This window comes from Argentina silus (genome assembly GCF_951799395.1).
Source record: "Argentina silus genome assembly, chromosome: 2".
In the NCBI taxonomy this organism is placed as follows: domain Eukaryota; kingdom Metazoa; phylum Chordata; class Actinopteri; order Argentiniformes; family Argentinidae; genus Argentina; species Argentina silus.
In genome coordinates, this window is record NC_139656.1 from 5,556,632 (window position 1) to 5,571,893 (window position 15,262).

At 48.2% G+C, this 15,262-nt stretch overlaps 1 protein-coding gene across 2 annotated transcripts in view; it reads left to right on the plus strand.

Annotated features, from left to right (window-relative positions):
• Positions 1-15,262, plus strand: part of tiam1a (TIAM Rac1 associated GEF 1a) — a 68,807-nt gene that overhangs the window by 42,519 nt on the left and 11,026 nt on the right. For both annotated transcript variants that reach the window (XM_083687450.1, XM_083687449.1), the window contains exons 11-17: positions 329-403; positions 2,327-2,497; positions 3,867-3,971; positions 5,404-5,485; positions 6,058-6,144; positions 8,262-8,474; positions 9,200-9,333. In XM_083687450.1, the coding sequence (XP_083543576.1) occupies positions 329-403; positions 2,327-2,497; positions 3,867-3,971; positions 5,404-5,485; positions 6,058-6,144; positions 8,262-8,474; positions 9,200-9,333 (867 nt within the window). The remainder of the gene's footprint in view (positions 1-328; positions 404-2,326; positions 2,498-3,866; positions 3,972-5,403; positions 5,486-6,057; positions 6,145-8,261; positions 8,475-9,199; positions 9,334-15,262) is intronic.

Here is a 15,262-nt window from a genome sequence, read left to right on the forward strand (position 1 = left end):
GTATAACCTCTTTATAACAAGTGATGGTATAGTGTAACCTCTTTATAACAAGTGATGGTATAGTATAACCTCTTTATAACAAATGATAATATAGTATAACCTCTTTATAACAAGTGATGGTATAGTGTAACTATGTGTTGATCATTAGCTACATTGGTACAGTAGGTGCAGTGTCATAACAGTGTAGGCACATCATGTAACATCTGGAATGATCCTACATGAAGTATCCTCCAACGAGGCGGCAATAAATGCATAATAACTATGTAATAACCACCTATTAACGATGTTATAACCAGATAGTGATGATCTGCACGTGCTGCTTTTGCAGGTGTTTGTGGATGGAATGGAGCCTGTGAAGAAGCCCCTGGAGCGTATGTTTGAAGACACTGCCAGCGACAAATCGGTACGTTTCATAACGTGTTTATGTAACGCTGCTTAGAGCGGTGATCCAGACTAGAGCGGTGATCCAGAAAACACAAACAAGGATATGATAAAGGTGGGACTAACAGTTGGTTTTGAGGTGAGCTATCCCTTTATGTCCCCACTGTCTTTGCACTGATACAGGGCAGCCAGACCAGACCGCGCTCTGCATGGGCTCACATCTAGTGACAGCAGGGTCAGGATGCTTCCACAAGGACACAGAGAGAGACAAGACACACAGACACAAACCACAGAGAGAGAGAGAGAGAGAGAGAGAGAGAGAGAGAGAGAGAGAGAGAGAGGGCAAAGGAGAGTACAGCGAGGACAGCTCTGTCAGCTGTATATTTGATAAACACGGGGCAAGGAGAGGAACAGGAACAGCCTGCTGTCAGAACTCTGCAGATGGAAGCACTTTCAGCACTAACATTGAACCACTGTGACTGTGGAAACCCCAGCGGGATCATGGGGGATAGAGTTCTTTTCGCCCACGCAAAAACTTAAGCTGCCAGAACTGGGGAGCGCATTGCAGAGATTTGTGTGTGTGTGTGTGTGTGTGCGTGTGTGTTTGTGTGCGTGGGTTTGTGTGTGTGTGTGGGGGGGGGGGGGGTTAAGAGCATAGAATTAGAATTAGACCAGAATTATAACAGAAAAGCACCCAGATCCTGTGCTTTTCTCTTTGTATATGCCATTTATTGATCTCTACCAAAGATCTGTGGACTGAAGGACGTTTTTTCAATCTAGTACTTCAGATTGTATGGCTCTCTGGGGATGAAGGGGGTAGCTTACCATGCAGACCAGGATTCTCCCACCCCCAACAGAGGCATCTTGGATGGGCCAGGAGGGGAGCCAGATGGTGCAGAGGAGGGCTGGGGAGTTTGGGGAGTTGGGGGAGGTATTGGTTTTGGGTCCCTCAGTCTGCTGTCTGTTACAATGTGTGAATGTGTGTGTGTGTGTGTGTGTGTGTGTGTGTGTGTGTGTGTGTGTGTGTGTGTGTGTGTGTGTGTGTGTGTGTGTGTGTGTGTGAGTGTGTGTGTGTGTGTGTGTGTGCACACGCAAACGCACACACCCACGCAAACGCACACACACACACACACACACACACACACACACACACACACACACACACACACACACACACACACACACACACACACACACAGGCTGAGTCTGAGCTCACTTAAACAGGGGACCACCGGCACAGACTGTTAACTGTGGGCAGATTGTGTGGAAAGATATGGGGGAGGGGAGTGATGGAGAGATAAAGGGAGCAGAGATGGATGGGTAATGGGGTACAGAAGGATGGAAGAACAGAGGGTTAGGTGGATGGTGTCATCTGATAGCAGAAGATAAGTGTTCAGGAGCAGACACTGGGGCCTCCATGACAGGAGGAGAGGAGAAGGACTGACATGGCCACCAGAATACAGGGTTAGAGGTCAGACAGCTTGGTTCAAAGAATATAGTCGATGGGCCCTCACAGGAGCAGGCAGACACACACACACACACACACACACACACACACACGCACACACACACACACACACACACACACACGCACACACACACGCACACACACACACACACACATACAGTTTGTGGTGAGGTGTGAGAGAGTGCTGGGACACCTCCCCCTCTCCAGAGCTCGCCAAATGAATTAGATTCCATAGATTAGACATAATCAGATCTCCTGCTGTTCTCGTTGGTGTCACTGAGATTGACCTGGACAGGTCCTCATACTGTACAGTAGGTGTCACTGAGATTGACTTGGACAGTCTGCTCTGCTGTGATAACAGGGATAGAAATGTAATCGGTGAAGATTGAATGCCGAAGGTTGAATACATCATCTGATTGCGATTCATGGAGCAATTCATAGGTCATGTATTGAAAACACCTCTGTTTGTATTTCCAGAAGGAGAAGGAGGGTTCGGTGAAAAGCCTTCCCCAGCACAACGTGGAGAGTGACATTTGGGTTCCAGACTACCTGACTCCATCCTGGGTGTGTCTTCCCAATGGCCAGCCGGTCCTAGCCATCATACAGCCAGGGGAGACCACCCTCGACGCACTGGACACTGTCTGCAAGGTGGGTCATATGTGACATGCTGTACATACTACACACTACATACTACATACTACATACTACACACTACATACTACATACTACATACTACATAACACACCCTAGCTATCATACAGCCAGGGGAGACCGCCATTGATGCACTCGACACTAGTCTGCAAAGTGCGTCATACTGTATGTTCCATACTACACATTACATACTACATACTACATACTACACCCTGGCCTCGCGAGACATCACACAGTGTACAGGGTACATGATACACCCTTGGGAGTGTGTGTGGAGGTTCAGGGATGTGCCATAGTCCACTCTTGCCTTCAACACACACACATGCTTTCATAACACACACCAACCCAGGCTCTCCATCACAAGCCGGTGACAGTTGGAGTGCCAGGCATGCAGAGTCATCTACTTTTACACACGTGCCAAGTGCCTTCAGAAGCGGGCCAAGGAAATGCCACTTGTATGCGGGCCAAGGAAATGCCACACACAGAGCATTGCACGCATCGCTGTTTCAGTTCCGGAAGTGTTCGGAATACCAAGGATGCTCCGCTTATTATGAAAGGCGGGGAGTAGGTGAGAGGGCAGGTAGATTACTCAACTTGAGGTTTGGCTTTGTGTCGATGCGCTGTTTCAAGTCAGTCAGACTGAGACAGTTACAACACTGCTCCCTCCTCCTTTCCTCTCTCTCTCTCTCTCTGTTAGTCGTTTTTTTCCTCCCAATCACTCCATACTGTAAATTGACACTGTCGTCCGACTGTATGCATCTCCCTGTCGTCTTATCCTTCTCTCTCGGCTCTCTCTCTCCCTCCCTCTCCTTCCCTCCCTCCCTCCCTCCCTCCCTCCCTCCCTCCCTTCCTTCCTCCCCCCTCTCTTCCTTTCCCTCCCTCCCTCTCTCTCATTTGTCACACTGAGACATTCTGGACATTCCTAATGATCTATATATGTGTTCCGCTCCAGGGTCTGTAAGAGGAGCACATGCACATGGGCACTAACCCTTAGTGTGTGTGTGTGTGTGTGTGTGTGTGTGTGTGTGTGTGTGTGTGTGTGGTTGTTACATGCTGAAACATGACTGGACCACCTAATCTGTGTCCCGCTGTATGTGCTCACATCTGTAAGCTCACACGCATGACTGCCTACAGTACATGTATGTACACATACACCGCATGTCTGTGTAGACAACCTATTAAGAGCAGTATCTCTGAAACAGTGGGTCATGACACACTGGTGGAGTGTGGTTGAGTCATATTGGGTTTGTGACAAGACATATAGGCTTGGTTATTTGTTTAGTCACAGGAAAGCTTTGGTCACAGCAGAAAAAAAAACATGATGAACGTATCTTCCTCTGTCTTCCTGTCTTCCCTCCATCTCCAGGCCCACAAGCTGGACCCGTCCAACCACTACCTGCGTGTGAAGGTATGTGTGGAGGAGCAGGTGCTGCTGTACGTGCCCAAGCCTGAGGAGGACATCTCTGACCTGGTGAGGAACAACACAGACAGGGGTGTGGAGGGGTCTGTGTGGAGGGGTCTGTGTGGAGGGGTCTGAGTGGAGGGGTCTGTGTGGAGGGGTCTGAGTGGAGGGGTCTGTGTGGAGGGGTCTGTGTGGAGGGCCCTGTGTGGAGGGGTCTGAGTGGAGGGGTCTGTGTGGAGGGGTCTGAGTGAAGGGGTCTGAGTGGAGGGGTCTGTGTGGAGGGGTCTGTGTGGAGGGGTCTGAGTGGAGGGGTCTGTCAGCCACATGGAGCTAGTAGTGATGATACCGTTGTAAGCAGACCCTTAGGTTTACTTTACTTTCACTGAAGCAATTCCAATTGTTTTACTCCAGGTTTAGCTTCTAGTGTAGTGTGGGTTTCGTTTGTTGATTTACCCATTTCTAGGCATAGCGTCTAATTTGCTCAGTGAAGCATGCTGCAGCAGCAGGTTCTGTTTAGTACTACTGTAAGAGGCAATGAAGCAATTTGGGGCCTTGCCCTGTTATTTGATGCTGTGTGTGTGTGTGTGTGTGTGTGTGTGTGTGTGTGTGTGTGTGTGTGTGTGTGTGTGTGTGTGTGTGTGTGCGCGGTGTTGTTCTGTGGGAATCTACTGAGATGTGGATTAGGGTTGTGATGCGTATATACAATTCCCAAGATGCAAAGGAAGAGCTGCTGCATATGTCATGAATTATGCAAAGTGTAGGATTTACAGTATGTGTTCAGAATGTACTCTGTCACTCCTCTCTGATTGTGTGTGTGTGTTTGTGTGTTACAGAATGTGTGTGTGTGTGTGTGTGTGTGTGTGTGTGTGTGCTTGCAATGATTAAACAAGACCACACATCCACACAGTCTCTGTAACCCCAAAACCTAATTCTCTATGCTGTTGTTCATACAGTATACAGTGCTTTGTACATGACACACTGAACTCTTTCTCACAGAGTAATCATTGTGTTACTTAATATCTCTCTCTTCAGCTCTCTGTCGCCATCCCTCCCTCTCCCTCCCTCTCCCCACCTCTCCCTCCCTCATGGTTTAGGGCTTCTATCTCATTCCTATGATCAAAGGCTCCTTTTCTTCTCATGTTAACTCTGTGATATGGCATTTGGATGTCTTCTCTACAGACAGTGGGCTCGTGTTCATGTCTTGTTTATTCATACACACAGCTGTGTGTACTCTGACATAGTGCAGGGTCAGGACTGACAAGGGATTTGAGCCCACAACCTTCTACTCACCATCAGAATTCCGGAAATGTAATAAAGTATAACTCTGACTATGACTTCTAAAGAAGATGAGACACATGACTCCAGTTTATGAGAGGACTGATTGTACCCCCCCCCCCCGCCCCCCCCCCGCCATAACTCACTCTACCATCCTATTCTTTGAGATTGAGATTTGTCCCAAAACAAGCCAAGTGATCCACCCTATTATTTTGTGTTGATGCAGCTCTACAAAGAGATTGAGATTTGTCCCAAAACAAGCCGTGTGATCCGGTTCGACCGAGCGGAGTCCTGCACCATCGGATACGGTAGGCTGGGCTTCCAATCAAGGGCTCACTTAGGAAGATAAAATGTTCCAGAACCTTCCAGACCAAAACCCTGATAGAGATGTATTGCATAATGCATAATGCTAACCAAGTCAATTGTATCAGGTTTATAAATTGCATCGTTATATTAAAATGTTGCACTTCATTGAATAAGCCCCCAGATAATGGTAACTGGGGGATTGACCCAGAATGACTGTAATTTGCATTAATTAGTTGGATTTGTGATGTTACATCAATGGGCCCCGTCATCCTTCATTTGCCATCTATCTCTGTGGGCTGTAGACTGTACAGTCTAGTATCTGTTTTGTATTCGAACAATGCTTAGAAATCATGTATGAGATATTGAATATGTGACAAACAAAGCATCTCTCTCTCTCTCTCTCCCTCCCTCCCTCTCTCTCCCTCTCTCTCTCTCTCTCTCTTTCTTCCTTCTCCCCCCTCTCTCCCTCCACCTCTCTCCCTCCCTCTCTCCCCCTCTTTCTTTCTCTCTCTCTCTCTCTCTCTCTCTCCCTCTCTCTCTCTCTCTCTCTCTCTCTCTCTCCCTCCGTTTGTAGGTTTCTCAGTAGCAGTAGTGGATGAGGAGGGAACACAGCAGCTTCACATCACTGAGGTGAAGCCAGGAGGACTGGCCAATGCTAAAGGTGTGTGTGTGTGTGTGTGTGTGTGTGTGTGTGTGTGTGTCTGTGTGTGTCTGTGTGTGTGTGCGCGCGCGCGCGTCACTGATACACCGATACAACACCACTGACTAAAGCATAACTCAACACACAGGGAACCGTTCTTTGTATGGCTACTGCACTCTAGATGAACACACTGTCGAGGCGTAGCTCATCATAAAGGCCTTGTTTTGTTTGTCCATTCCTGTAAAATCCACAGTTTTGAGCTTCTGTATTGAGCTACATGATTTCAAAAACTCCCTTTGATGTGGAACACGGTAAAGCGTGGATAAACAGCGGGTTTGAATAATAGGGGGGGTGCAGAAAGAAGAGTTGTGGATAGAGCTGACACGGTTCCCTGTTCTGCTCCGGAGTCGGGTGAAGGTAGCTGAAGCATGAGGTCGTATCCTCTAATGCATTAGCATTTGAAATGACGCTAGTAGTCAGTCGCTAGCCAGAGGCGCTGACAGATCCTCTATAGAGATGCGCAAATAGAAAAAGGCCTTGTGGCAGCCAGACAATGCTAGACATCCATTTGGAATAGCTCCCTGGATCACGCAATGGAGTGTGTGGTTGTGTGGTTGTGTTAATGAGTGTGTGTGGGCGCGTGTGTGTGTGTGTGTATGTGTGCGTGCTTGTGTGAGCTCATTTGAGTGTGTGTGTGTGTGTGTGTGTGTGAGAGAGCCTGTAGTGAGGGGGGGATTAATGGGTAAAGTTTGTGGTACAAATGCTTGAGGGTGTATTGAGAAACCAGGCCAGCACTGGACAGATAGCCCCAAAGGATATATCTCCCTCTCTATCCCTCCCTCTCTATCCCTCCCTCTCCACTGACCCTTCCCCTCTCCTCTTCACACAGTGGTAATGGCCAGAAGGGTTAACTCTACGCTACAGCTGACATTTCACATCGCAGACAACTGGGTCACAGCTTTGGGCTATGTGTGTGTGTGTGTGTGTGCGTGCGTGCGTGCGTGCGTGCGTGCGTGCGTGTGTGTGTGTACACTCTCTACAGTATTACAACTATATCTCAGTGCAGCAGACTGTCTGCTACAGTATTTCTATTAGAGTCTAATAGAATAGAATAGATTTTTTCCTCATATCTAAAATGAGTCCAGTCTCGGGATAACAAGGTTGCTTTGCCACAGTGTGTGTGTGTGGTTAACCTGTACCAGCCATTGTCTCGCTGGAGTGCTGGGAGCAGAGACAGGAGCAGTAGTTAATAACCCGACCGGTCACGCTCAATCAGCGTGATTGGAAATACTAGCTGTAAATTGGCTGGCTGATTGGCTGCTAATTGCCAATCAGAGGAGCCGGGTACAGGTAGTGAGAGGGAGGGGCTAGAGAGAGTGTCAAACTGAAGCCCTGTTCCAATTTCGTTTCAAGCGCCCTACGTTGCTGAGGTAATCGCTGATCTTTATGCCATCGGACAAGAAAAGACAAGGATTCTAACCTGCTGCTTTTCCCAATCCAACCTTGTCAGATCAATGGTTCCCTCAAAGAAGGAAGGCAGGAAGGTTATAGTGTCATGTACAGAACTGAGTCAATACATGACAGTGTGTATCGTTGGAGAGGAGCAAAAACAGTCAACACAAACACAACATCTAGATATATTTATTTAACAATTGTAGATATCATTTCTAGTTGTGTTGTATGTGTTGAATCCAATGGCCCAAAGGAAAAGCAGCGGATTGGACGGTTCTTTGTGGTTTGGAGGTGGTCAGTGGCTGTCTCTGCCATGTCTCGCTCTCACTCGCTGTATGTAGGTGTTTGTTGTTGTGTTTACGTGTGTGTGTGTGTGATAGCACAGTGTGTCTGTGTGTGACTCTAGGATGTGAATTATTCATTGTGTTTTGTTATTCAAATGTGTGTGTGTGTGTATGTCTGTCCCTCCTTTTGACTGAGAGCTGAATGTGCCAGCAGTGTGTGTATAGTGTGTGAGACATCCTCTCTCTCCTCCTGCTGTAGGTCTCAGGGCAGTGTGTATGACATTCTCTTTCCTCCTGTTGTAGGTCTCAGGGCGGTGTGTGTGTATAGTGGTATAGTGTGTGAAATCCTCTCTCTCTCTCTCTCTCTCTCTCTCTCTCTCTCTCTCTCTCTCTCTCCTGTAGGCCTCAGGGCTGGGGATGAGATCCTGCTCCTGAATGGTAAGCCAGCGTCTGCTCTGCGCATGGCAGATATGAGGTCAGCGTTTGTTAACCCCGCGTTGACCCTGAGCGTCAGCACCTTGCCCCACCTGGACTCCAGGCTGCTGTGCCCCCTGCCCCCGCGGCGCTCAGACGGAGAACAGGACCCCTGCACGGACATCTTCTCTCAGAGCCAAGGTACGTGGTACAACATCAGAGACGCGTGTCAAAGTGGCGTCTACTGTATGTGTCCCCTCTTTCATCTGCACTGATCTGAATACAGATGACAGGTGAAGGAAATAAGATGGATAACCACTAGGACTTTGACCTATCCAGCGTCTTGTCTTGTGTATATATCGTTCCATGTGATTCGTGGGCAGTTTTCTTGTCTAGTTCTGTGGTGGACTAGACCTGTAGCACAGGCACCTGTTGGGAAAATAGAGAGCAGGTGCATAGATGAAAAACAAACCCTACGTTCTTATAAGTTGGGTGAAGAGGCCCATCTGATTATGTATGCGGCTTCGCTAATAGTCAGACCGCGGGCGGTGGACAGCTTGCCTCTGACCTGCTCTGTTTATTGATGCAAGCAAGGACACCATTTGTATTCCTGTACGGTTTGCTTGCGTTACACAGGCTGACAAGCTTGCATTGTTTTGCTGAAGATCATGAGCGTATGAATATTAATAAGAGCTCCTAAGCAGTGTGGTGCTGTCAGTGAGCCCGGCTCCAAGGGTCGGACACTGGAAGAGTTGGTCACCTTTATAGACCTCCAGAGAGTTCTACTCCAGTGACGGTATTAAATGACTGTTTCTATGTAGCGTATCGCTTCTGTGCGTAAGTGATCTCGCTGTCTCCTGTCCATCGTTCTTGATCCCCCCTCTCCCTGTCTCTGGTTCTGGTTCTGGTTCTGCCTCCCTCTGTAGAGGACATATTGGATGAGGTGTCAGGGTTGACCGTGGAGAGCCCAGACCAGAGTGTAGATGAGGGGCCTCGGCTGGTCCCTGAGAGTCCAGGAGACAACCTGGAGGACCACACCATCACAGAGACAGGACCGAAGGTAAGTGGGCCTACGAGCACACACACACACACACACACACACACACTGACGGGTAATACACACACAGAGGAGTGACATGCGCATCTTTGTGACATAATGACAGAATCAAACTCAGGGGACATATCATGTTCTGACCCTGTGGCTCTACTGTGATGTTTGAAGTGGTTTGGTAGACTTATTTTTTTTTATTGTAGTTCAAGTTTTCACCTCTAGAAACAATGGCAGGTGGTTCAGCTTTGGGGAAAATGGGGTCATTGTGTGTGTGCATATGCCCGCACGCTGGGGGGCACAAGGGTCAGTCTCCTGCTGCTCTCCTAGATCCCATTCCAGTTGGAATGACGAGGGAGTATGGGAATCAGCGATGTCATTATTAATCCAACACTGTTGAAAGGGGAAAGTGATAGCCAGTGAAAAGCTTCTTGTCTTTTTCTCGTGTGATAGTGGCGACCTTTGAAGAGAGGTCGTTTGATTGGCTGCCTCGGGACAGCAGATGGGAGGATGTGCTGCAAGCACGCGCACACACACACACACATACACACACACACACACCCCCACACACACAAAAGTATGCCATGTAATTGCTTTAAAATATAACAAACTATAAATGGACCCACGTGGCACATTTTATACCTTTACTGTAGTGTGTGTGTCCGTTTGTTCACCGGTGTCCATGTGTGTGCCTATCTGTGTCACAAGACAAGACCTAGATAAATGAGTGAAAAGACTGTGTGTGTGTGTGTGTGTGTGCGCGCGTGTGTGTGTGTGCGCGCGCGCGCGTGTGTGTGTGTGTGTGTGTGTGTGTGTGTGAGTGAGAGAGAGAGAGAGCATGAGCGCACGTCAGGCCGAGTGAACACTGTCCCAATCTAATTAAGATTACGTCACGTCTGATCACAGTCGGCACAGTGATTCCTGTAAAGTAGCGGTGCGCCAGATGATCTCCCCTGGATACGGCTGTCACCCCCATTATCACGGCAACGCCTGATAACCAGTAACTACCGGAAACGATTTTCCACCTCTCAGTCAATGGCCCTCACACATGAAAACATGAACAAAAGACCAGGGTCAGGACAGTGCTCTGCTGTGTGCTTTTCATCTGGAAGGCTACAAATCAGGGTCCGTTTAGAGCCCCGGTTCTGTGTCCATGTTGTTTTTTTTGTCTGGAAAGGAATAGATCTGAGAAGTGACGTGGTTTGTAGAGATCTCATTCTGTTGGATTAGTAAATACTGTATGTATTGATGTGTCTCTCTGATCCCGTACAGCAATGCTTTGTTAGATCATCTGGTGAATGTGTGTCAACAGCAGAGTCCTCTTCTATAGTACTCCACTGTACTGCCAGTGTCTGTCACCACCTCATCGTGTCTCCTGTCGTCTCTGTCTGCCCCCTCTGTTCTTTAATCTCTCTCCCTTTGCTGTCCTCTCCCTCCCTCCCTCCTTGTCTCTCTCATTTTTTCTCTGTCTCCGTCTGCCACCATTTGCCCTTGTTCTCACTCTCCCTCTTGTTTCCTCCCTCTCTGCCCTTGTCTCTCACATTCACCCTGCCAACTTCCTGTTCTAAATAAAAAGATCTCTCTCGCCATCTGCCTCTCTGCCCCCCCCCCCCCCTCCCCCATAATGCAGCAGTGCAGGGTTATGCCCACATCCTGTTTCAGTCCAGGTTTGTCTCCCCCCCCCCCCCCCCCCCACCCTCCTCCCCTGTTCCTTTTCATCCCCCTCTCACCCCGTTTGTTCCTCATCCTCGTCTCTACCTCCCTCTGCCCTCCAAAAACAATTCATCCCGAAGACAGTCTCCCCTCCTGCTGTGTATTTCCATAAACATGAGCTGTCTTCAGGACAACTTGACCTCTTTGGTCGTTCCTACAGGTTCCTGTAGCTGAGACTCACCTAAAGCTGTTGAGTTTTCATGTGATCCACCAAGTAAACACAATCAGTTCTTTTAGGACCAGGATACCGTGTTTATGCTGCAACATCTTAGCACCTTTCACCTTCTGTGTGCATGTTTAGGTGAGAATTGGTCGTCTTTAAGCTCTTTCAGAGACATACTCCTCTCTCTCCTCCGGTTTTTTTACTTTGCCCGTGAGCTGTCTCTGTCTGTGGTGGAGAAGGGCAATCTTTTTCTCATTTCATTCTCTCCCCTTCTTCTCATTTGGGGGCCGCTGAAAGGGAAGAGCGAGAGAGAGAGAGAGAGGGAGAAGGGGAGCCCCTTATAATTATCCTTGCATTCTAATTGCTCGATTATCTACACCAATCCAGATCATTTAGGCTAGATAAATCAGTGTCTGGGTCGCTGGAGGAAATAGACAGAGACATAGGAGTTGATTATGATAGACTAAGGAGAGAGGGAACTGGTTATTAACAGGGACTAAGGAGAGGAACGCTTGTTTTTGTCTGCTGTGATGGTGACCATGGTGATTGCCCGTGTTCACAGACAGCCAGGTTACTCCGTCTGACAGGTACTTGTTTAGGCAGGCCCAGACACGCCTGTCACCGCTGGTTAAAGGACATCACGATTAGTTGGGGACTTTTAGGAATATGTGTCAGGAAATAAGTGTTACGGCACTGTGTGTGTGTGTGTGTGTGTGTGTATAGAGAGGAAAGAGGGTTTTATTCGGTGATGCGGGTCCATTTTGATGGGACACTGTCATATGGTAATGGCGGTGCAGGTGTGTGTCAGTCATGTTGGTAATGCTCCACATAACCACCTCTGACGGCTCTCCTCCCGTGAGCGGCAGGTTGTCACACTGTGATAGCCCATCTGGACTTACAAATGAGCCTGTCTGGAGAAGGTCATCTCTCCATCTCTCACTGTTACACTCTCTCCATCTCTCTCCTCCTCCTTCTTAATGTTTTTTCTCGCTCTTTCCTTGTCTTTCAGTTACTCTCTCTCTCTTTCTCTCTCGCTCAAACTCTTCTCTTCTCCTCTATTCTCAGATTCCCCTCCCTCTCTGCCGCTTCTGTCCTGCTATGCCTCAGTTGTCCACCAGAGGGCTCCCTCTGGTCTGCTGATGCCTGGAGCAGCTACTGTATGTGGTAGCTGCCCTGTGGCTTTTCTACCACTCTGAATGCTTTCTAGTCTCTCTAGTCCTTCCAACTACATTTAATCAAGTGTCATTAGTGTGTGGTTTGAAGTCAAAACAAAACATATATAGAAAATAATTCAGACAGACATTCAAGTATGGATACAATGTCTTTTAGATACACTCACCGAACACTTTATTAGGAACACCTCCCAGCATGGTAATGCACCATGGCAAAAGTTGCCTCAAACTGGTTTCATGAACATGACAATGAGTTCAGTGTTCTTCAGTGGCCTTCCCAATCACCGGATCTGAATCCAATAAAACACCTCTGGGATGTGGTAGAACAGATTCACAGCTTGAAAGTGCACCTGAAAAATCTGCAGGAATTGCGTGATGCAATCATGTCATCATGGACCAGAATCCCAAAGGAATGTTTCCAACATCTTGTGGAATCACTGCCACGAAGAATTGAGGCTGTTTTGAGAGCAAAGGGAGGCCCCATCCAGTATTAGTATAGTGTTCCTAATAAAGTCCCTGGTGAGTGTATGTACATGCACTGTGAAGTACCCCTACTTGAACACCCAGACACACACACACCCTTTCTCACTGCACACTACAGTCCATCAAAGCTGAGGAAGAGCTGAGGCTCTCTCGCATTCCTGTTCTGTAAAAAAAAGAGGATTCTATCTGGATTAATAAAGATGCATGTCGTAACATGTACAGCATCCAATTACTGTGTGTGTATGTGCGTGTGTGTGTGTGTGTGTGTGTGTGTGTGTGTGTCAGTCATAATACATATCCCAGCGTTCCATGCAGGGATTTATGGATTTGCATGTTTCACTTGTTATTAGTGATGTGTGCGTACTTTAAGTCTTACTGTGTGTGTGTGTGGGAGGGGGGAGAGTGGAGATGTGTGTGTGTGTGTGTGTGTGGGAGAGTGGAGATGTCTGTGTGTGTGTGTGTGTGTGTGTGTGTGTGTACATTATATTGATAAGGGGATGCCACTCCTCTCCAGGGAAGGAAACGATGCCTTTCCTGTCTCCCATGAATCTCTCTCTTTGATAAGACTACATACAAAAACACACAAACCCTGTGTTATCTGTGTCTGTGTGTGTGTGTGTGTGTGCGCGCACTCTATGGATCTCAGATTCCATAGTATGGGTGTGTGTGTGTTTTAGAACAGGTTTGTACTCGCCTCCTCTCCCACCTTCCCTCTTTTCTCTCTGTTGTCTGAGGAAGGACGAGGATAGGGACTGTTTTGTGCTGGACTGACTGGAGAAAAGGTATGGCTGCTCTCACTCCTCTCTTCATAACCTCTTTCCTGTCCTTTATGTATCCCCCCTCTCCTTTGTTTACCTCTGAGCTGTTCGGTGACAGATGGCATATTGTTGTTGACCATGGAGAACGGAAATTCAGAAAGTGTGGGTGTTTGAGATTGACAGGAGGGCTGAGGGGGTCCATTCCTCAGCCTTCAAAGGAATGGTTATGTAACATGTAGCATCGAGTACTGTTTGCCAAGGGACAAATGCGCATGTTATGTTTTTTTATTTGTATCCTCGGGAGCTGACCTAGTTAAATTAGATTTCAATCACTGCCGCTGTGGGACATACCTGGTAAAGGACGTTTTATACATAAATGCATACTTTTACATTACAGTTCTATTCCTATCTGACATAAGAGAAACTCTGTGGAGAAAGAGAAACCGCATTCAAGTGTTATCGTGTCTGAATATCTGGGTATTTGACTCTGCTGACAGCAGGACAAATACGGGTAGTGCCATGCAGGCATGGTCCGACTCCTGTTTAGGCAGTTTCACCTCTATACACCGCACATCAGTGGAGGCTGGTGGAGGTAGAAATCGGAGGACGGGCTGATTGTAATGCAAGGAGTTTCCTACTACACATACAGACCGGTCCTGTTTAGTCCTGTTTGTGTGTGTGACTTTCCCATCCCCCCCCCCCCCCCCCCCCCTCCTGCCTCCTCCCCACCCATCCTGTCCCTTTCATCCTCCCTCCCTCACTCTCTCTCTCCCCCTCCCTCCCCGTCTTCCTTTGGAGGATGTGATTACCGTTGTTGTTGTTATTATTATTCAGTGTTTCATGTCATGTACAGTATACAGCATTACTGCTGCTGCTGAGAGACACAGAGAGAGAGAGAGAGAGAGAAAGAGAGAGAAAATAGATGGACAGAGAGGAGAAAATAGAGGCATGACACGGGGGAGGATCTGGAGGCGAGTGAGCGTGTGAGAGACAGAGAGAGAGAGAGAGAGATGCTGAGTGGATAGATGCAGTGGAGGAGTGAAGGAGGGAGGCTGGTGGTGTTGACCAGTCTGTGGTGTTTACTGCTGATGTTTGGGTTTCCTCACTGCTGTCTGCTGTGTCGCAGAGAGGACTGTTGCGTAGCCTCGTATCTGTTCGATAGCTCCGAGCGGCGTCAAGGGTTACTGGCAGAGGGATAAAACGTTGCATAACTTTGAGTGTTTCATATCCATTTGTTATCGCGTAGTGTCGTGTTGCATTCGGTTATGGTCCGTCGGGCGGGGAGAGATCTCTGTTTCTGCCAGCGCGTTGTGCTGCGTGACTCACCGTGAGGAGTTGGAGCGACACGCTTCTCTTGGACCGGGAGGGATACACACCACCTGATCACTTGACTTTTGAACTTTCTCTGACTTGAGGTTGACTTGTGTGACCTCGGCCGCCATGTCCGCCAGGAGCAGGAACGCCAAAAGCTCATCTGAGTCCATCTATGGCATGCTGCAGATGGTGAGCATCGTGTGTGTGTGTGTTTGATGTGTGCGTGGGTACACATAGGTGGGGTGAGTGTAGGTGTGTGTGTGTGTGTGTGTGTGTGTGTGTGTGTGTGTGTTTTTGATGTGTGCGTGGGTGAGTTTAGGTGTGTGTGTGGGTGAGTG